General features: G+C 42.0%; 1 protein-coding gene across 1 annotated transcript in view; it reads left to right on the forward strand.

Annotated features, from left to right (window-relative positions):
* Positions 1 to 5: 5 nt before the first annotated feature.
* Positions 6 to 21,929, forward strand: part of asic1b (acid-sensing (proton-gated) ion channel 1b) — a 133,327-nt gene continuing 111,403 nt past the window's right edge. The window contains 3 exon segments of the mRNA XM_018677791.1: positions 6 to 185; positions 187 to 368; positions 7,414 to 7,609. Of these exon segments, the coding sequence (XP_018533307.1) occupies positions 6 to 185; positions 187 to 368; positions 7,414 to 7,609 (558 nt within the window).

Below are 21,929 nucleotides of genomic sequence, written 5' to 3' on the forward strand. Positions count from 1 at the left end.
TCGTCATGGATCTTAAAGCGGACTCGGAGGACATGGACTACAAGCGGCCGGCTCCTATCGAAGTTTTCGCCAGCAGGTCCACGCTGCACGGCATCTCGCACATGTTCACTTATGAGCGGATGTGTATCAAGCGCAGTCTGTGGATCCTGTTCTTCCTGGGCTCCCTGGGCGTGCTGGTGATGGTGTGGCGTGGACCGGGTGCAGTTCTACTTCCAGTACCCTCATGTCACCAAGCTAGACGAGGTAGCAGCTCCGATGATGGTGTTCCCCTCGGTCACCTTCTGCAACCTCAACTCGTTCCGCTTCAGCCGAGTGACCCGCAACGACCTGTACCACGCTGGGGAGCTCCTTGCCTTGCTCAACGGCAGGTGTGTGTGTTTGGTTCCCATGTATCTCACCTGCACAGCAGGTCTACCTGTTGGTATGCATGACGTCAGAGCCAAGATAGCTCTGATCTCCTGCCGAGAAGAAAACAAAGCTTTGGGATCATACGGTTTTTCCTGAGGGAAATCCATCTGTGGGGATTTCCAGTCGTAGATTCAGGATTTGATGTCTGTGGAAACACTTGGCTGAAACAGAACATTTTTAATTCCGCTACATTCTGCTGCAGCTGTCTGAAGCTGAACTAGTCTTTACTCCACTAACATTAATTGAATGTCATCAAATCAGTAAAGAGAGTGAAAAAAGAGTGAAACTCTGTAGATATTGTGTGAAGGGAAGATGTGTTGGCTCTGAACTTGTCAGGTTAAATCCATGAGGCACCAGTGAACCTGGAACTTGTATGGAATGTGGATTTTGTGGAAATGAAGCCTCAGGTGAAAGCTTATGTTTTATACAGAGCAGTGTTTTAACAGCTGTCTGTGCTGGGAGACGTTCAAACAGCAGGGACTACACATGTGAAACCTAGTGAAGGCCTCTGTGAATGTGAATGTGCACTGACCTCAGCCTGAGGTGACTGAGGAAGAAAAGAAGATGGATGAAAGGTGTTTTATGAAAGCAGCATTAGAGCTGGTTATTTAATAATGTAGTGACATTACAGATCATGTCAGCTGAAATCCACACTGCACACAAGCTGTTGTATGAAACCTTAACCGACAACATGAAGCATTCCTCTAACATCACTCTGTTCAAACATGTTGATACAGTTTCTGATATAAAGAAAGAGGAGGAACACATTTCATCACAGATGCTGTGAATACCCCAGGTAACAGATAATGGTTAATATAAATGATGAAGGAGAAACGCCGCTGGTGTAATTCCTCGCCTCATCATTTTACAGTTCATGTGATATGAATATCTCAATATTGGATAAGTAGGCGAGTAGATTTTTAACTCCCTGGCTGACACAGTGTGGAGAGACGTGTGTGTGTGATTCACAGCTGCCGTCCCTCCTCCCTCTACACTTGTTGCTCTGTGCACTGCTTTGATCATTTCGTCTTTCAGCAGTCATGACAAGCTCACCGTCAATGTCGAAACTTTTGACTCTAAATTTCTTCACTCTCTCCTCTGTGTGCCACCCCGTATTCTGAGCACGTTCAGTGGTGTAAAACAGATGACCGTCCTCTGCTCAGTATTCACAGCTAAAGCAGGAGAATTCACAAACCTGATACAGAAATAAAAGATGTGCTACATGCAAACACATATAAATGCTGTTTTGAACACATTACTCAGTGTAATTTTAGTGCATTGATCCACACAGCTCTGCAGCCTAAGGCACAGTTGGAGAGTGCCACATGCTACAATGACATTCAATTCCCCATTTTTATCCTGAAAATTGCTGCTATGTGACCTCTGTATTTGCATCCACCTTACAGGAAAGCACAGATTCCACTGCTGGGGGCTGCACTTCTGCTACTGTGTATGGTTTAGATTTCAACCAGTGTGTCTCCTTCCTATGTGGGTCTGTTTCTGTGTTTGTACTGTAGATGTAATGGCAGAACATTAAAATATCAACACAGGCTCTGACCTATTGAATTTATTAGTTCAGTTTCAGCCACATTTCCTGGAAGGAGTGACATGTGAAAACATGAGGGCAGAGGCAGCGACTGAAGAGCAGAGAGAGGAGGCAGTAAAATGAAAGCACAGCCACTTGCTCTGAGTGACTTTGGGAGCGAGCTGACTTTTTGATGGGGGGAGGGAACTACATGCAGAGCAATTAACTTGTGTCTCATAAGCTGTGTGATGAACAAGTCTTTATCCCTGTGTAATTAGTGTTTTTGTTAAGCTACGGAGTTGTCCCGCTGATTAACGCTCTCTCATCTCTCTCTGTTTCCTGCCCTCTGCTCAGTTTTGCCTCGGAGGATGTTCATTTTCTTAGAGATGGGTACAGAATACGATGTTTTCTTACAACACGACAAGGCCGGAGGCGCTCTGTGACAGAGGTAGTAAAGGTACTGTGTGGGAGGAAAAAGGATCAGGAACAACTTGAATCTAACTGGTACAGAAACAGTCCCTGGGGTTTCTTGTAGACACTGAAATTAAACAATTTCATTGGTAAAGATATCAGGTGACATACTTTTTTTAGAGAATGGCAGAAGAAGAACAAAGCGTTATGTTGGGGGTCAGGAGGAAGCAGAGGTATCCTGATGCCAGCTGCGCTGAGCTGCTGCTTCACCTTAACTACAAACACAAAAAAATCACTTTCATTGTGATTGGTTGAAGTCACACTTGGCAGTGCAGAACATCACCGGTAAATTGCTCAATTTTATTTTTATTACGTTGCAAGGCAATTATATGATAATTAAGAGAAGAAAGGTCATTTTGTTGGTAGGTAGGTGTTGGTGGTAAAAGTGTGTGCTGCCAAAAGTGTTGAATCAGCTCATGCGAGGCAGAGAAGCGAGTCTTCTGCTTACACAGTTCTGCAGCTTCAACATGTGTCCTGAGCTTGCAACATGGCTGTGAAGTCACAGGAGCTGCATGTGAAGAGTTATGCTCCATAACTCTGACTTATCTGTCTCAGCAGGATCACAGGTAAAACAAAGGACAGAGGGAGGTCTGATCATTATACAGAAAACATGAAATCAAAGAGTTGCTTCTAAAGCTGATTTTTTCATGGCTTCATTATTTATATTGTTTATATAGCAACTGTTACCAGTAAAGATTAGCATTAGAGATATAAGTAGGTGATTTAGTCTTAGTAAAGGTTAAGGTGTTTAACAGATCAGATGTGATTTTGCTTCTTCATCAGTATAATAAAGATGATTGTGGGCTGGCTTCTCCTGTCCATGACCTTTGTTTGCAATTCTATGATCGTGACTAAAATGGCAGATTAAGTGCTGCCATTGTGCACCTTCATTAAGACGTGATACTGTGGAACCATTCCACTTCATTTTCAAGGACACCGCACAAACAATCCAGTCCTCGTTAGTGTACCAGCTCAATTAGCTCTAATTGGATAATTACCTGATATTATATCAAGATGTGTTCATTGTTGTGTCACGCCTGAGGTAGTAACACCATCTTAACACAGTGGGAGTATGAACTGCTATCCAGGAACATTTTTATTCAATTTTTTAGAACTGAGAGTGTGCAGTCCAGAGAAATGTAGTTTTAGTGACCACTGTGTCTCTGTCAGAGTTCACTGTCAGAATCGGCGGCTGCTCGTGTTCACTCGCTCCTCTCATGAGGTGGAGAAGTGATGCAGATGCTCCTTCATTCGTTTTAGTCCTCGCAAGAAAATTAAAGTGCTTGTGGCCCATAATCCAATTTAGTCTCCCCCGCCCCTACGTAGTGAGTTTGCTGTGATTGCTTTAGGGAGCAGTGGCAGGGCAATATAAAATCTACCCATATTATTGTGATTGTATGCGCTTCAACTAAAGCCTCCTGACTCGGGGATCTGAGCATGGCGTCTTAAGTGCTCTCCTGGCAGCTTTGTGTTGCTTATAAGACACAGGCTCTGGATACAATTCAATTAAGTTCAGAATATAGCACAACAGGCTGTATCTTCTTATTAAGGCATGACAGTATAGTGATGTAGTCCCCGTGTGGGAGAGAGCACTGAACCTCCTTTAGTCCCTAACTGGCCTCTGTCATTCTCAGCACTTCAGACTAACTTTCCCAATCTCTGTAACTGGTAGATCAGTTGCACAAGTTCTACAAGAGAGTCCTGGAAATCAAGCTAGCCTGACACTTGAAAGCAAACCACTCAGCTGCCCCCACCCCCCTCTGTTACTTACCCTCCTTCACCTCGTTGTGTTCCTTGCCTCAGCTGATGAGGAGTCAGGAGGCTGTGAGTCAGCCATAGTGACATCTTCCAGCAGCTAATGCTAGCTCAAAGTCTCGATGTGAGAGGGGTCGTAGACGAGCAGTGAGTTCTTGTATTGACTGACAGCTCCCTCTCCTGACTTTGGCCTTCTCTGATGGGTTAGGAGGGCGAGGCTCGCTCAGAAACTTTACAGGAGAATATATCTATGTGGCCGGGCTGTTCAGTGAGTCTTAGTCACACAAGTCTTTGACTGTACCTCTCTGTGTTAAGATATGTTCATGTCTGAGTCTCACTCTGTGGTTAAAGCTGCATCTTTTCATGTATCTCAGTGATTTAAATTGAAGTTGATTATTATCTGATATCAGCTGATATCAGCCATCATCTCCATTACTCTGTAACCTAAAAGAACTTTGTGCATATATTAGAACAACTCTGTTTCCTTGAAGTAAACATTTTACACATCATGCAGCATCATGCAGTGACCACTAACAACAAGTCACCACAACACACACACAGGACATTCAGTGTAGTGTGTTTGCTGAGAAAAGACACAATGATTGATCTTGGAATTTTAACAATCAATAATTGATCAGTCAAATAAAAACCATGATTAACAGGAAAAGCTAGATCTAGTCCAGTCCAGTTTCTCTCTGACATACAGGGTGCTTTCTTTCCTGACCAGGTTCAAACTCTGTGACTGATTTATACTTTCCACTGAAGTGATACTGTGAGCTAGAAACCCAGTCAAGGACTTGAAAATGTAATTAATAAAGGATGTATAGTACCTTTTTTTGATAAAGGTTGATCTGTTTTTCATTGTTTATGGAGGATCAGCTCTGTTCAGAGCTGCTATCACTGAAGCACAAACATCTCTCCCGGTAATGTTTTTCTTATAATGTAATTAATACAGTAAAGCCAGTCTGATCACACATGATCTGTTCACACATCCACGCAGTGAGTTATTCATTAACCCCACATAACCTTAACTGGCTTCGATATAGTTTCAGCAGCCAGATGTATTAAGGAGAGCGCAGCAGCTAATGAGTAACCTTTCCTGAGTTCATCATGTGTTTAATCCGTGAACAAAGTGGTCGTCTGCGCTGCCTTCTCTGTAGTCGATTAGTTTCTACTACTGAGCTAATTTTCAATCTTCTTACATTCTTTTTATTAAGAAGATAAATACGAAGACGACAGCTGTTACTCCTAATGAGCATGTAAACTACAACACTCAGAAAAAACAGTGGAAGCCAGGGTTGATTTAGAGAGTTTACCTTCAGTGGAGAAGCAGTTTAACACTGCACAGCAGCACTGATGTTTAACCCACTCAAAGTACTGTTCAGTAGGTATGATAGTGACTGTTGTTATTAGATAAATTGTAATTGAAGCCGCTATCATCTTCTACCAGCTCTGAGTCCGAGGTGCCGTCTTACACCTGACGGTCATGTTGTATAGCGTTCAGTTCAGCTCCTGGTGGGAACAATAGTCCCAGTTTTCCCATCACAGCACTGTTAACTGTTCAACACGCAGCATGACAGATTCTCATCTCTTCAGCTCTGTGAGGGCAGCAGAGACAGACAGTCTTCATTTCAGATTACAGCTCATGCTGTCTCACATGGTGAATATTTTATTTCATTCTGTTTGGAGCAGTAAACAACACTGCAGCTGCAGTGCAACATATTACATTTCTTGTAATTTGGTTGGAACATGAAAAAACTCAACCCAGTTGAATATTAAGGCAGCGCTCACAAAAGGAAATAATGTAATATTTCATTTTTTATTCATGGATCAGCTTATATTAGCCTTCATCATCAAGGGACAAGATCTTGTTCATGAACACTGACAAAGCTTGACTTTGTGGAATTTTAAAAAATCCATTAAGATTTACCACCAATTATCGTTTGAAATAGTGCCCATATCCATGAGAAATAACTGCTGTCAGCATCCACAAAGTCATTCACAGATTTATTGTCAAAGGAGAAGTGCCTGCCTTTGTCTCTCTCGCTCTAATTCTGCTTTCTCCAGCTCGGGACAGACTTATTCATGTTTGCAAATGTAAATTGAGCTGTCCAGAATTATTACAACAACACAATGTGTGAACCCTATTATAAGATGGCTGCTGCTCTCTCACATTACACACAAATCCAGGACTTCATATCAAAAACAGCTTTTTTTAATTCAGAAACCAGTATGCATTCTCTGACTGACTGTTGGCTCTGATAGACTCTGTGTGTCCTAACAAATTATTCTCATAAGTGTCTGTCAGTGCAGTTAAATCTTAGCACTCCATAATTTGAATGCTTGTTCCACTGATGGCCCATCTCTCAGCAGGGGTCAACACTGGGCCGTTCATTCTCGGAGCAGGGCCACACTCGTTAATTGAGGTTAATTTGTGTCTGTGAATGACTGTGAGCAGGTGCAGGAGGTTGATGGTGGTTGTCGAGCAGAGGCGTGTCATAAATGACTTCCCCAGTGTTTCCTCTCTGTCAGTGTGGCCACTGTACTTGAGTTTCAGTCAGTTTGCCTCCATGATGTACCTGACGATGTTTTATAACTTGAAAAAGATGCCACAGATGCCAGGTGAGTGTTGATTTAAACTGTGTCACAGTGAGTGCTCAGGATCCTCAGCCTTCAGTACAGCATTTTGAACCCATGTGGAAACGCTTTGCTGCTACATCCTAGCAGCAAATTAATCCTAATTATTTGGGCAGGTTGATTACATGATGTGTGGCATGTACATATGTATCTTTGGTTCAATCAGAGGGTGAATATGCTCTTTTTGCTGGCTCTTATTAATTTTTACATGCTAATCCCCATTGTCCAGCCAAAACTGCTGTCTGCCTGCCAGACTCTTTAAATGCACATTTTAAAATGGAGCTGAGGTACAGCTGAGGTAGTGTCTTCCTCTGCTGTCTATGGAATTCCTTGACATCAAATCAGTTTTTGCTGTTTCCTGGGTAGCTTAACGTTTTGTATTTGAAGACGATTATGCTTAAATAAAATAGACTGTTGAATCTGTGAAAGTTAATTTCATTTTCTCACGCTGCTGTATTATCTGCTGTTCATATCTGAGTGATTGTTCTGAGGTGAGATTTTTTCTTGTGACTCCCACAGGAAGAGAAGTTGTAAAAGATGTAAAGTTTCTGTGATTTGTATTTATGAATGTTCTGCCTCATGTCCACATGAAGTAACCTCAGACCCTTCTTGTCCAGGTATGAGATCCGGGACCCACACCTGGTGGAGGAAAATGTCCTGCAGATCCTGAAGGAGAGGGCTGACTTTGACAACTATAAGCCCCGCCCCTTCAACATGCGTGAATTCTACGACCGAACGGGACACGACATCAAGGACATGCTGCTTTCCTGCTACTACCGTGGCATGGAGTGCAGCGCCGAGGACTTCAAAGTGGTGAGTCCGGCATGTCAGTAGTTCCATGTGGTCTGCAGGGGAGGCCTGCCAAGACCAGGGTCAGCTCAGCTGGTTGTAATACAAGGTCAGCTTTGATATAATTTACTATGACTTCTATATAACATGACTTCATCACTGAAGTGGCTTTTGGGAAGTGACACGTTCAGGATGTAGGAGTAGTGAACTGTACAGGCTGGTTTTTATCCTCAATTCAGTCTTGGGGCTCCCATCAGTCCAGATCCCCCCCTGGATGGGATGGAGCCAAAGGTCTCTGAGAGTACACACCATGTTCCAGTCTGCTGAGGGCCTGGAGGTTGGCCCTGGTGTGATAGTTTAGTCCTCTGAAAGTTGAGCAATGCTCTCATAAAAGATTGAAACGTGGTCTTTGGCTGAACCCGGGTCAGTGCCATAACATTTTCTTTATGAGTAAGAAGCTAAAAAATCTGGCTCTGGGAGTTGGTGGTGTTTGTTTTTCCATCTATCGAATGGTCACAGACATCTGGTTATTACGTGGGACCTGTGTGACCTTTATATCTGCGGTACAGTTTACAGATTCATCACGATAACAACCACTGAGCTGCCTGAAGCTCATGACTCTACTTTGTCCTATGTAGCTGTTACTGTACAGTTAATAATGTACCTGTTGATAATGGTAGCTTTCAGTCATTTTGTGCATTTTGCTGCTACCAAGACATTTACAGAAGTGACCGTGACTTGTAGAAGGAAGCAGCAAACAGAGCAGAAGCAGATCTTTCTCTTTTGTTTTCTAAGTGTCTGCAGTGTGATGATGGTCAGGTAGCGTACTGTGTATTTATTAGAGCTTGTTAGCCAATAAGAGACACTTACTGCTGCTGGAAATGTTGATAAGTACGCTGACTCTTAACCATACAGTAAATTTAATTTTGTGAGTGACACTTTTCACATTTCACTACATTTTTCTTTATAATTTTTTTTTCCTAATGTTGAGTAACAAGGCAGCAGTGAAGTTACTGTAACTATGACATTAGTAAGGTCAGGTTGGTGTATTCTGTGTGAAACAGATATTTAACAGTTCTGGGAACATTTCTGCACTTCTGAAGGCCTCAGCCAGTGTAAAGCTGCATTAACAGAATTAATTCCTAAAAAAAACAATAACACAGACTGACACACAATCATCTCATAATAAAACATTACATTAACAGTGGCAGGTGGGAAATGACAATGGTTCTGTATTGATTAGGTTGAAAATCTCATGGAGATTTTGACTTAATTCACATTAATAAATGTCTCCTAATCAGAGTCAGAGTGAATATCTGCTCCTCGGTGCATTTATCTGTCTCTGAGAGAGTGGTTCTTTTGCTTTTGAATTAACATCATGTAGTGATGTGTTCTTCTTTGTAAAGTAAGTCATACCTGCCACAGCTTTCTTTAGAGGTTTAAGAGACATCTCTACACTGAACCTCATTGAACCTTTCTAAGTCCAGAGGAGTGCACAGCTGTCTACAGAAACCATGTCTCTGGCCTTTATTTGACCAATCCTCCAATAAATGTACACACACACAGGAAGTTACTTTACTCATTATATTCCAGGTGTGCGTCACATGATCAAACTGCTCTTCCAGACCAGTACGCCAATTCGATAAATAACATTAGAGAGTGTGCCTGAGAGAATGTGAGACCCAGTAAATCAGTGGACTGTCTCACTCTGTCCTTCAGTGGTCCTTTGAGGTGAATATCTCATGCTCCGAGGGTTTTTCCCTGTAAAACCATGTAGTACAGGAGCGGGCTGCCACATGCTGCGGCTGCTCTAATGTGCTGATGTGTCCACATTTGCTGTAGTTAGTTGTGCTTATGGCAGATGGTGCTTCACAGGGCTCTACTGTATTAGTACAGTGGTGGTCCTGGATGGAACAGCTCAGCAGAGAGCACTAATGGTGTGGAAAGAATCCTCAGTGCGATAGAAAAAGAAAGAGGACGGTGCCTCTGCCTCCAAACCCCAGAGCATGGAAGCAGTAAAACTGTGATTAACACTGTCGGCAGCTTCTACTTGTTTACCCGCGGCATCGGCTCTGAGCCTCGCTAGCTGCTCCCTGCCTGTGGAAGATAGCCAGAAACAAATGGTCTCAGCTACATATGGCATCCGGGCTTCCAGTTGCAGCGAGTCATTTTATCAGTGCTCTGATAATGTGGTAAATAAAACAGTCGGAGCGCAGCAGTGGTGCTGCTTAATGCAGTTTGTCTCAGATGGGATGCGAGAATATGAAACGTTCTCTAATCTTCTGACAGATGTAAAGACTTCCTCACAGTCTCTGCTGTGTCTGAACTGATTTCACACTGTTTCACATCCGGGTGTAGAGTTCACCATCATCCAATCAGACGTACAGTACCACTGTTGTCATCAGTTATTGTTCACTGGCTCCAGTACTCAGTGGGACGCAGTATCATATGACCAATTTTCAGTCATTACTGCTGGAAGTATTATAGATTAGTTACTTCCTCTGTTTCTGACGCCTTCCATTCCTATGTCTGTGTCCCTGCCTTCTCTTTCTCCTTGCAAAGACTTTTGCTAATTAGGAATGCATACGGCTGCACTGATGTCTTTTAGCTCAGCTGATATTAAAGAACAGCAGGAAAGAAAAATTACCCTCAATTAATATTAATAGGTGGTGCACAGCTTCTGAACCATGGCTGCAGGAGATAATAAGAAAACACTAAAAAGACAGTGAACTACAAAGACCAGAATTAGATTTTTTTTACAGCCTGGTCTTTAATTAAAGAGACACATACGTAGGCATGTAATCATAAATGTCTATAATAAAGTTACTGAGTACAGAGTGTATCTTAGTGCATCCCGAGGGATCCTCTGCAGATAATGTTGATAGGAGATTGATGTCACATTGTCTAAGTTATTCCATTTTGAACACAAAACACCCACGTCTGACTTCAGTCACTGAAGAAAACTCTGACAGACTTCTAACTTTGCACGACTCAAACTGAAGGTGAGGGGGTTGGCAGAGAGAGACAGAGAGGGAGAGGGAGGGAGAGGCAGCACATGAAAGAGAAAATAAGAGCAAGAAAAAAGAGGGACAGAGCCACAGGAAGACAGAGACTGAGGCCCAGGTAACAACAAAGTCCTTGAGATGAAACTGAACATAATGGTGAAGTGCTGCAGAGAGACAGAGAACAGCAGCTGCCACAGCAGCAGCAGCAGTGGAAGGACTATCAGGAGACACACAGGTTTGCGCTCATTTAACCACTCAGACGCTGCACAGCTCGGCTCTATCTCCCTTTTTCAGCTGCACAATTGTTTGTCCCAACACAATGAAGTATGGCAGCTCAACAGGTCCCTCCTTTCCTCTCTTTATTTCTGTTAAAAATTAAGTGTGAGCTTCTATCCAAATGCACAGGAGGAATAACACAGTGGTGCTTAGATCAAATCTCAGGCTGTCTTGAATTAATGAGAAGAATCATCATGATGTTCTTTCTGTACAGGACATGCTCTCTGCTTACTCTCCAACAGTTCCTATGATGTTCTGCTTTCTTGGTTAGCACCATGATTTCTCCTTCTGTGTTCGATTAGATGTAGAATTATCAGCCAAATTACAACAGGAGCAGCTTCAGAGAGAACATCCTCAGATCACTGACTTTTATTTATTACATTTTAATACCTTTAATTTTGATTCAGTTGAAAAGTTTAACTGATACAGCTGACTTTGAATAACATATTGAAATTATTGTCTTGCACTTATGTCTCCATGGTACATCTCTGTTCACCAGCTCGAAACAACAAAACACTCAGAAGCTCCCTAAAAACCTCTTCAATATTCAACTCAAACAGCATCAAACTGTACTGTGACATTTATTCATTTTGGTTAATATCATTTAACAAACCGCTCCAGTGAAATATTTGTGAGGTTGTATATAATGATCATTCATGGATTTCAGGTTAAATTATTGACATTTTTATTTCAGTAGTTCCCATTTACTTTCCCTGTGACAACACCAACCACTAACCACTACTCCTCTCCACCTTTGTGTAACCCAGATCTTATGTAATGACTTGTGACCATTGTGTTGAGCTGTTGGCTCCATCTCAGCTGTCCACTGACCCTCAGAGTCCACCCCTGGTGGTACAGAGGAAGTGTCACTAATGAGATGTGATCAATAGAGAAAGCCTTTCAGAGACACCTGCTCATGGATCACATTTCACAAACACCCTCTGAATCGATGCTGACTTTGAAGTCTTTCTTTAACATCGTTCTCTCTTCACATTTATAAATCATTGGTGAATGAAATCACTCAGTGATTCCTTAGTTTTCACTCTGAGATTCCCTCCTGTGTGGTCACACAGACTGGATTTCGTTGCTGAGCCATGGTGAAGGATACTGGTGTAGGCTCCGAGCTGCTCACCTTCTGATTTCTTATCTCTGAAAAAAGATGTAATCTAATTTAATTATGTTGGCTCTTAATATGATGACTGCTGAGGCTGAGAGGCTTCAGAGGTACCTGCCAGTTGTGATATCAGAAATTCAAACGAGCTTTAATCTCCCATTCCTCATCAACTGTTTTTGACACACCTCACCTTTGTTCCACCCTGTTTTTATTCATTGCTATTCTGGTCTCATCCATCAGCTCAAAGCCGATGATTCTGCCGTTTCTTTTTGGCTGGACAATTCCCACCACTTCTCCTCTTGAGGATAAATCAATCAATTTGCTATTACTGTAGAACTCAAAGACATGGATCAATTAGGTTGTTGCTGAGTAATGGATGCATCCTTAATGAAAAAAAAAAAATCATCTTCTCTTGGAGTGTAATGAGGCCAGTGGTGTTCCCTGGCACAGTCCTGTCTCTCAATCTCATCATCTAGAGACTGAAGTAGAAATTGAAGCATGAGGTAATAAGGATTTTGTAATGTGTCCATTCAAAACATTTCAAACAACCCAAGATGCTGAATCAAATATTTGACCCTGAACTCATCACGGGGCTATGACATTGATATATATCTCGCAACACTCCGCTTCCCAAACTTTTCTGCCTGATGTATTCTTCTGAATGTTTCTTTAACACTGATAAGCTATCTGTCAACTCCATCTGTGTTTAGGCCCGCTGTCTTTGGTTGTAGTAGGTTAGGTTTACATTACTGCCACAGAAGCTGGATGTTTTAACCTTTCATTCAGTACTTTAATCTCTTTATTTGACATCTTTACTTGCTGATAAGTTTTCATGCTCTCTCAGAGGTGACCAAGACTGGAGACTGTTCAGTTGTCATGTTGTTGCTGGTAGTTTGTTGGATATTGTGACAAATACTTCAGAGTAAATGTCAGCGTCAGGATATGAGCATGTCTGGTTAGGAGTTGCTGTTGGAATATATAATAATGCTCTACTGTATGGTCTGTTGTGTGTGAATAGCAGTTTTTTCAATGATAAAAACACAGTAAAACACATGTGAATACTGTGCGTACAGTAGCTTAAATAAAATGGAACATGAAAAATGTTTGTGACATCAAATTAATAAGCTGTTCCTTTACATTAGTCTGTGTGTTGTCACTGTGAAGTTGTAGACTTTTGCCCAAAATAATTATTGTCTACTTTTCAAGAGTACAAACAGCACAAGAACAAACAGCAGCAAACAGCATCCTGGGTGGTTAGACAGCAGCCTGCATCCTGCTTCACTGCATAGTTTTTGTTGGCTTTTCCAGCAGAGAAGAAGAGGATGATAGCAGGTGTAGATTTTCTGTCACAGTGCTTTTGAGAAACTCAAGCATCTCCCCTGACCACACACACAGAAAGGCACCTTTCATGTGACCTCTTTGTTGTATTTTTAATGGTGGAATGAAGAGCGAGGACAGACGTTTTTGACAAGATGGTTTCCTGATGTGTGAGGTGCAGGGTGGACAAGAGGTGAGAAGAGGAGGGAAACGCAGATCAAGGCAAATTCAGAGCATGGAGAGATCTGAGAATCCATTTATTCCACATGACCCTGTCGCTGCTCCTGGCCGCTCAAAAATAATTTTTAATAATGAAGTGAGTGGGGAAGATATGCGACGGGGGAGAGAAAGAAAGAAGGAGAGGGAGAGAAGTTATCCCTTAAAGAATCAATTATAAACACTGGTTGAGATCAGAGGCAGTGGATGGCTGCACAGAGAGAAAGAGGAAGAGAAAGTGGAGGGGGCAGGAAACTGTCCTGAAATAAGAACGTGTGTGCCAGCGGGGGGAGTGTCTGTTTGGCTCTGGGTTTGTGGTGCCGGGCTGCCAGTGGTGAACAGAGGGAAGGAGGAAAGAGGTGGGGATTGATAGACACTGAAGGAGAGTAGGAGCTCAGGAGCAGCAGCTGAATGAGAAGCAGGGGATTCACAGCGTTGTAAAGCTCTCAGTTCGCTCCAGTCCACTGCAGAAACAGCCGATGTATGGTTCAGCTTCTGCAGACAGTCGGAGTGATTATTCATATGCCACTGGCAGGTGGCACACTGCTGCATTAGTCAGCTAATTACCATCAGACTCATATTAGCAGAGCTGATTTTCTTCTTTTTTCTTAATAGTCGTGTTTTACCTGCTACATTACATATGGTCAGATTTACTCAAGTTCATTAACACCTCTGAATTCATTAAAGAAAAATGACATGAATACATGATTAATGGTTCTGACATTTCCAGATGATTCTGATAATTACAGCAGCTGATTGATGACTGTGAATGCATGTATGTGCAGTTTCTCTGTGACTGCAGGATGTAGCTTTTGTCTCAGCCGTATTATTAAATACGACAGCGGGAAGGTGAGCGACAGACAGGTCAGAAAGATGTTTCTTTATTTCACAGACGAGAGGGTACAGATACTGTCATCCTCTGCTCCAGCGTCTGGGGAGAGATAGAGCGAGAAAAGCATCTGGAACACCAGCAGCTCCCCTTGGGATGCTGTGTTTTCATCTTAGCAGCCGTTGTCTTGATTATTTTTTTTCTTTTCTTTGTCTCTTGGGTACATCCGGTACCATAAAAGTCCCCTCTCTTCCTTTTGACTTCACCGTTTCTTTTTTAGTCAGTAGGGTTTCAAAGTAAGAACACTAATGAGTGGTTGGTTGTGTTCTTCTTACAGATTAGAAGAACAAACCGTTTACTTCATTATAAATATTTTTAAAATCAGAGTTTTATTCTTAATGCACTGATGTGAAGTATTCAGGACCTGCACTACATATGCTTAATTACTGCTGCTTTATTAATGTTGAAGTAATCCTGTGATTGGATATAAAGGTGGTTGCCATAGCAGTGGGGGGTAACCTGATAGTGTAGGAATATGATTACAGAGGAGGGCTAAGGTAATCTGTCTGTCTTTACCTCTGATGGTCAATTAATATCTCTTTAAGCTGCAGAAAATAGAAGAGCCTTGGGTCAAGAAATCTTAAGACGGCTCGAAAAACGAGTGGCATATTTTCAGAGTACAATAAAGCATTCATTTACAAGAAGCTGTCTACAGTGAAAGAGAGAAAGTGAGAGAGAAGGTGATGGAGCAGCTATGCATAAGACTGAGGACAAAGCTTCTCTGCTCAGATAAATTCTTATCTCCAGCTTTGATGCTCTCTGTTCAACACATCTGTGATTTTCTCACTCAGAGGATACAATGATCTGCTTTTAATGTGTTCACAGCACCTGTACTCACACGTCAGTCAGTCAATCAGTTGAGTGAATTAATAAAAGATTAATAATAAATAATAAAGGATTCCTTCCTGATGGAAATAGAGATGTGTCAGTCAAGGCTCAGACAACCTCCACGTGTTTGTCACATTTGTTTTCAGTTTATTTTAATATAAAGATTCAGATTTGTAACTGTGAAAATGGGACTGTGAGAATATTCATCTGCTGCTGAATGAGGGTAAAGACAAGTTTCAGAAATTCTCTAGAAATGGGACAAAACTGGTTTTAAATTTCATGAACTAATATGAACATTATGTGAGATAAAGACCTCTGAGAATATTTTTCTGAGCAACTTCTTGTCTGTTGTTGTATTGTTGTATTAACAGTATCATGTGATTTATTCTCTGCCACACAGACAAATAGAAATGAATAAATAAAAACTATTAATAAATGGAGTCAGTAACACTGTCTGAAATGATACTCTCTACCAGAGACTAACTTTAGATCAGACTGTTAGTGGTTCATGTTTTTACCTCAGTGCTTTTTAAGACAGTATTGTTAAAAACAGGAGACTAGAAAGGATCTCATTTGAACTAGTTAGAGATGTGAACCTGCTGTTAGCTGTGGATCATCAATTGGTTCTCCATCATTAGCAGAGGCTGTTTCACAACACAGTACTTATCAGAAGGAAACAGTAAAAACAAGATGGTGGATCGTATTTATTTCCTGGGAGCACTGATGTTGAAAACCTGCTATTTGGTTTTTTGTTCCAGGTGGGAACTGACTTTTCACGCTCAGAGCCAGTTTGTTTTTGGTTGAAATGTTCTGAACGGTTCAGGTGTCCAGAGTCTCCTGAGTGCAGGTCCTGGCTCAGTGAGAGGCAGCTGGACAGGAGCATGTAGCTGCTTCACCACAACATGCCTTCCAGCCTCTGCCTGTAAGATCCCATCCTCATCTGTACGCTGCCTGAATGTCACACACACACACACACACACACACACAATCTTTCATTAACCATATTATGTAATTGATTAAGTAAATCTGTAGACATAAAGTGTAAGCGCTGTAACCCTGGTGCTGCAGCCTACACTTTTCTTTCCTAACCTTTTTACTCTCTGTTGAAGACAAGTGTCAGTCATTATCTTTTCATGTCAAGTTTCCTCAGCTCACAGTCTCTTTATCTCACTGTTCCCCTGCCATGGATTTTTCTTTTCTTTCTTTTTTTTCTTCTTACCAGCAGTAGTGGGGGTTGGTGATGGAATTTAAAAGCATCAGAAATCACTTACAGATTGCTGAGTGTACACTTCACAGCAGCTCAGTTCAGTGTGTGCAGACCGCAGAAAAGTGCAGCCAGCATATTCATGCAGTCCATCTAATTTATGGCTCTATTCACTATTAAATATGTGTGTGTGTGTGTGTGTGTGTGTGTGTGTGTGTGTGTTTGTGTCCGTGCATGCAAACAGGTCAGTAAAAGCTCAGAGAGATTCTGCTTTACTGTAACATGCTGACCTGCAACTTTGTTGGTTAAACCTCCCAAAAGTAAAGTTCATGTTCTTTTTTATCTCTTCAGTTCAGTTATCAGAGAAAGCTTCCCATTTTTTTAGGTTGTTACTTACTAAGTGGAGCAGGTCTGCTTCTCCTGCTGTTTCCTCAGTGATGCTGTGTATGCATGTGTGTTTCTGATCTTTAACATTATATATTTACACAGATACTGTCTTTCACTCTGGCCACTCATATTTTGGAGGAGCTGTGTTTGTCATTGGAAAAGAAAAGTTGTCTATGTATAATGCTGAAACTCAGGCCACTGCAGCATTTCAGTTTTAATATGGGAGAGTAATTTTGTGGTAATGCCACACTGACAGTTAGAATGGATGTGCCAGGCCTAGGTTACAAATCAGTAGATGTGAGGTGGCAGCCGAGTGGACTCAGCTAAAATACTGCTGCTGGCTGCAGCCTGATGTGGTCTCTGTTTATGCTCTTGCTCGGCTGAGGAGCAAACAGCTGGGCAGATCAGTACTGAGATGATTGTTTATGGAAGGAGGAAGGGAGGTTGTAGTGGAGTTATGATAACCTGATACATTACCTAAACAACAGAGACGGGATCTGACAAGTGGCTCACTCTGCTCATACAGCCTCGCGGTCTGTTTCTCTTGGATTAGTCACAGATGCTGCTGCTTGTCTTGGTAAAGACAAGAAGCCAAATGACCACCTGTAACAGCCTCGTCCTCTGCTGCCCCTTCATTTGTCTTCTTATCCTCGCTGTTATTTTTTAATTGCCAAAGCCGCCTGCTTCTTTCTGGTCACCTGATAACAGCAGCCATCCTCTGACTCTTCAGCATTTCTAGTATTTTCCCAGGAACATCTCATTTCACTTCTGTGGCTGATTGAAAGAGCAGGAAGTGATTTGTCCCTCTGCCAAATACAAGTCGAGTGGTGCATACTAACTGTTTTCCTGGTGTTTGGTATTTAAGTTTGGACAGATAATGCAACTATAATGAAAGGTCATGAAAGGCCACATTACTTCTCTGTTTGACGACGATTGTAGAAGACAGTGATACAGTCAGTGGTCTCTGCAGGTTTTCAGCTCAGACATCTTCAACTGTTGGTGTATCACCTTTTACTTTTTACCACCAGCAGACTGATGTTAGCTCGGTAGTTAACGCTACATTAACAGAGGGTTGACTCCACAGCTAACAACAAGCTAACAACACATACAGTGAGAAACCCTCAAACATTCAGCTCCTACAGATGAGCTTCTCTGTCTTTGTTGTACAGTTGCCTGAAAAGGAGCTACAGTAAAGTTTGATTACATGTGAAGATTCTCACTATGCCTACAACACAGTGTTAGTAATCATGTCCCTGTAGTTTGGCAGCATGTGTCTTGGCTGATCAGTGCACTCTTTACTTGATTCATTCTGGCTTTATAAACCTGATTCATGTTTGATCCTCTTTGTGTTAAACCCTCTGTGCTCCAGGTGAACCGTAACCCAGGCACAAACAAATAAACAGCAGCCAGTTGTATATGATCATGATTCGAACTGTCAGTGTGTGTCAGCTAGAAAATACAATTCCTGTGGGCATAAAGAATGATTGTTATAAGACAACAAGCTTTTTAGATTTAATAATGTGTCACATCTCTGTAAAGACAGATTTTTGGCAGGTCAGTGTAAGTGGGGTAGAAGAATTAGAGTTTACTCATCTGTTTGTTAATGCAACACTTCCTAGATAGTTATCAGCCTGAGGTTCTCAAAACCAGCCTGTCCATCGACGTTAGTATCAACACTTAACCTTTACTACACTGACACAGCCTTAGCTTTCTAGTTCAAGGCACTGCACAGAGTCGTAGCTCGAATAATCACTTTGTCCACCGGGCTATAAGGAGTGGAGAGAGGAACACACTTTTTTATTTATTTCCTGATAGTCCCACTCTTTGTCGTGTCTGGGTCTCACAGCGTCTTTTCCTCCAGACACAAAATGTAGACAGCTTTAGTTTTCTGGTTCAGAGCCTGGTTAAGTCGGGGAGCAGAGCGTCACTTCATGTGTCGAAGAAATAAAAAGCTTCCGCTTAACACTGTTGTGCATGACTTCATCCTGCAGATTATGTTCAGCTGAATGGAGGCGGGCAAAGGATCAGTGTGTCAAAGAGAAGGAAGGGCGTGTGCTGGTCCTCCCACCTGCATGTGAGTGCAGGGATGCGTGACCACTCCATGATAATGTTGTGTTTATAATCTACCAGGATGTGTATTAGTACTGAAAGGCCTGTTAACCAGCCCTATTTAAGATAAGAGGTTATAGTCTGTGTTAAGAAGTTGCCTTTATGTGTACTGTGTTTATTTATCTTAGCTAATGTGTTGCTATTGTTGTTAATGCAAATGAGTCTAAAAGCACAAAAAGAAAAAAGCCATATGAACCTGAATCGTGGTTCCACGATCAAACACACTGATGTGATATTTATGCCATATCGGCCTCCCTGAGTGTTCATGCTTGAATAGAGATAAGTGTGAGCATGTGGATGTACAATATGTGTTCACTCATATGCATGATTCCATGTATGCATATTCCCAAAAGCTGTCAGAAGGAGCATCACAGGTCACTACACTCTAACCTGAAGAGCGCCTCAGATTTTCTACAAGAGACACGACCTCATGCATTTATCAGGAGTGAAGAGAGCAGCAGTAAACAGCCATTACTATGCACCATCACAGTCTGGACCCGCATTACAATTACTGCCTGTCTTTTGGTCCAAGTGGATCTGCTTGCCCATTAGTGTCATATAATAAAATGTGAGATTCCAAAAAGGCATAATTTTTTCGCAGTTAAACAGGTCTTAATGAACCGTTTGGGTAATGAGGCAGCAAGCCGTGAGGCAGAGACGAACAATGGCAAACATGGCAAATGGCAGCGCTGGGTGAGTCCACTCTGTCATTAGCCTGCCCTTGCCTTGTCACTGGGAACAGGCTTCATTTCCTGGTATTATTCTGATATTACTCTGTCCCTCTTCTCTCTCACATCAATATTGCATAGGGTGACCACAACCATGATATGTTTGGATCATATTTCTCTTGCTAAAAGTAAAGAATGACATAATCCAGCAGAAAGGAGCCCCCAGTGCCCTGTTCTGTCCTCTGTACCTGAGTGTTCACATTCATACATTAACCTACACAGGAGATCACTGCGTGCTTGTGGCTACATTGGTTTAAGCCATTAGGAAATGCCTGTGGAACTAAATGGATGAATCATACCTTAATAATGAATCATCAACCTTAATAAGATACATGGTGGCATCTGGCAGATACTGTGCATATATCATTTATGGGCAGCCGTCAGTTTACCAGACAATATGAGTCATTGTCTCCATGGCCATCCTCAGCAGAGGGAAAGAGAGGCTTTGTCATGTCCCTGACATCAGACTGTATAAACCACTCCACTTCCTGTTGGATGTTCTGTCTGTGAGAGGCATTAACCAGCAGGTGGTGGATTGAAGGTCACAGAACTGAGGTAGTTAGAGAAAGATTGGCTTACTGATCGACTGGGAAAATTTGGTTCAAGGAAGTGAATGTGGAACAACTCCTGCTTCCTCCACATCCACCAAACCCTGCTCAGTGTCCATCAGTAAAACACTGCTAAGACTGTAAGTGCAGAGGGAAATGGGAAATAAGAGGATGAGACAAGTTGATGAATAAGATGATGAAAACGTTTTATCATTTGTATTAAGAGTGTCTGCAGTGATGGAAGGATGTCATCACCCTCAGACTGTTTTAAAGTGCATATTTCTGCCTTTCAGTAAGACTTCAAATGGAAATTTAATTTTCTATCTTCATGTCATACCTATCATACTTTTTCACAGTGCTGCAGTCACTGGTCTGATTGTTAGGAGAGCAGTGGATGTTTGAATATGGTGGAAAAAATCAGTGTGTGTTCCCAGTTCAGTCCTGAGATGTTTTGTTGTTAGGGAGAATAAAGTCTCACATTAGAGATGTTTTCCTGTTACAAAGACTTCATGGGCCTGAGAGTTCATGAGTTTTTGCTCAGATGTTGCAGCAGAGGTTCAACACACCACAGACTCTGGTTCTAATCCCAAGTGAGCCAATTTAATGCCAACCACCTCTCACTTTATCCCAAATTATCATACACACACATTGTTAGGATGCTATAAACCTGATAGATGTCAGATTGTAATAACAGACAGAGCAGAAATCCTCTCAGTATTTGGTTAGAGGCTTGTGGTAATTCATTTGTAAAGTAAACACTGTTGTGGCACTTTACAGCAGGTTGATTTAGTCAGTATATAATCACCTCTGTGCTATGTGCAGTGCAGTGAAGAAAATTCAAATGTTACCTAAATCAATGTAGTCTCTGAGGTGTCGAGTATTTCCTGAAGCCCTTAGCACCTTATTCAACATTTACTTTACCAGACATCTAACTGCTCCATCTAGCATTACCTTACACACCATTAGCAATCAAGTGATAATTATGAATTTGTAATAAGTGTTACCTGTGAGAGAGTGATTCACACACAGTCCTCTGTGGAATATTTAGTGTCCAGGGGAGTCACGACTTCATTTCTCTCCCCTGAGCTTCTGTATGCATGAATGATTCGTTTCAGACATGAATTCATTGGCTTTACATCGGCCACAGATGCATGAACTGGTCTATTTTCAGATCTTTAGAAAGACTGCACACAGCCCAGTTACTGTGCCCTGTGGTCATGTACACTGTGTGATGGATGATTTTACAAGGCCACTGTCTGAACCTCAACAGTGTTACACCCATAAAAACAGTGCAGACACTCTCATTTCATTTGATAAATAACATCTGTGTACTTCAGGGCATCTCTGATCTGACTCTGAACACAGAGAATAATAAGAATAGATCAGCACTGGCAGAGATGCATGATCATTCTCCTCAGAAGAGATGGCAGGATATGTCTCTGACAGGACACATGGGAGGGAACTGAGACTGAGTAGAAGACTGATGAAATGGATGAGAAAAGAGATGCAGTCACCTTGCTGTACTCCACTGTACCAAGGAAAACTGCCCTGGCAGTATGTGTTCTGTTAGCTTTGTTCCAGAGCAGGAGGTGTGATCTTCTTCTACCCAGTGAGAAATCACAGGCAGAGTTTAGGACTTTGTCTCCAGACTCTGGGCTTTGTGTCCCATGTCCCAGGTATGGACATGGTTACATGATGAGGGAACTGTCCTGATCTTGGTCCC

This window comes from Lates calcarifer, linkage group LG12 (assembly GCF_001640805.2).
Source record: "Lates calcarifer isolate ASB-BC8 linkage group LG12, TLL_Latcal_v3, whole genome shotgun sequence".
Taxonomy (NCBI): domain Eukaryota; kingdom Metazoa; phylum Chordata; class Actinopteri; family Centropomidae; genus Lates; species Lates calcarifer.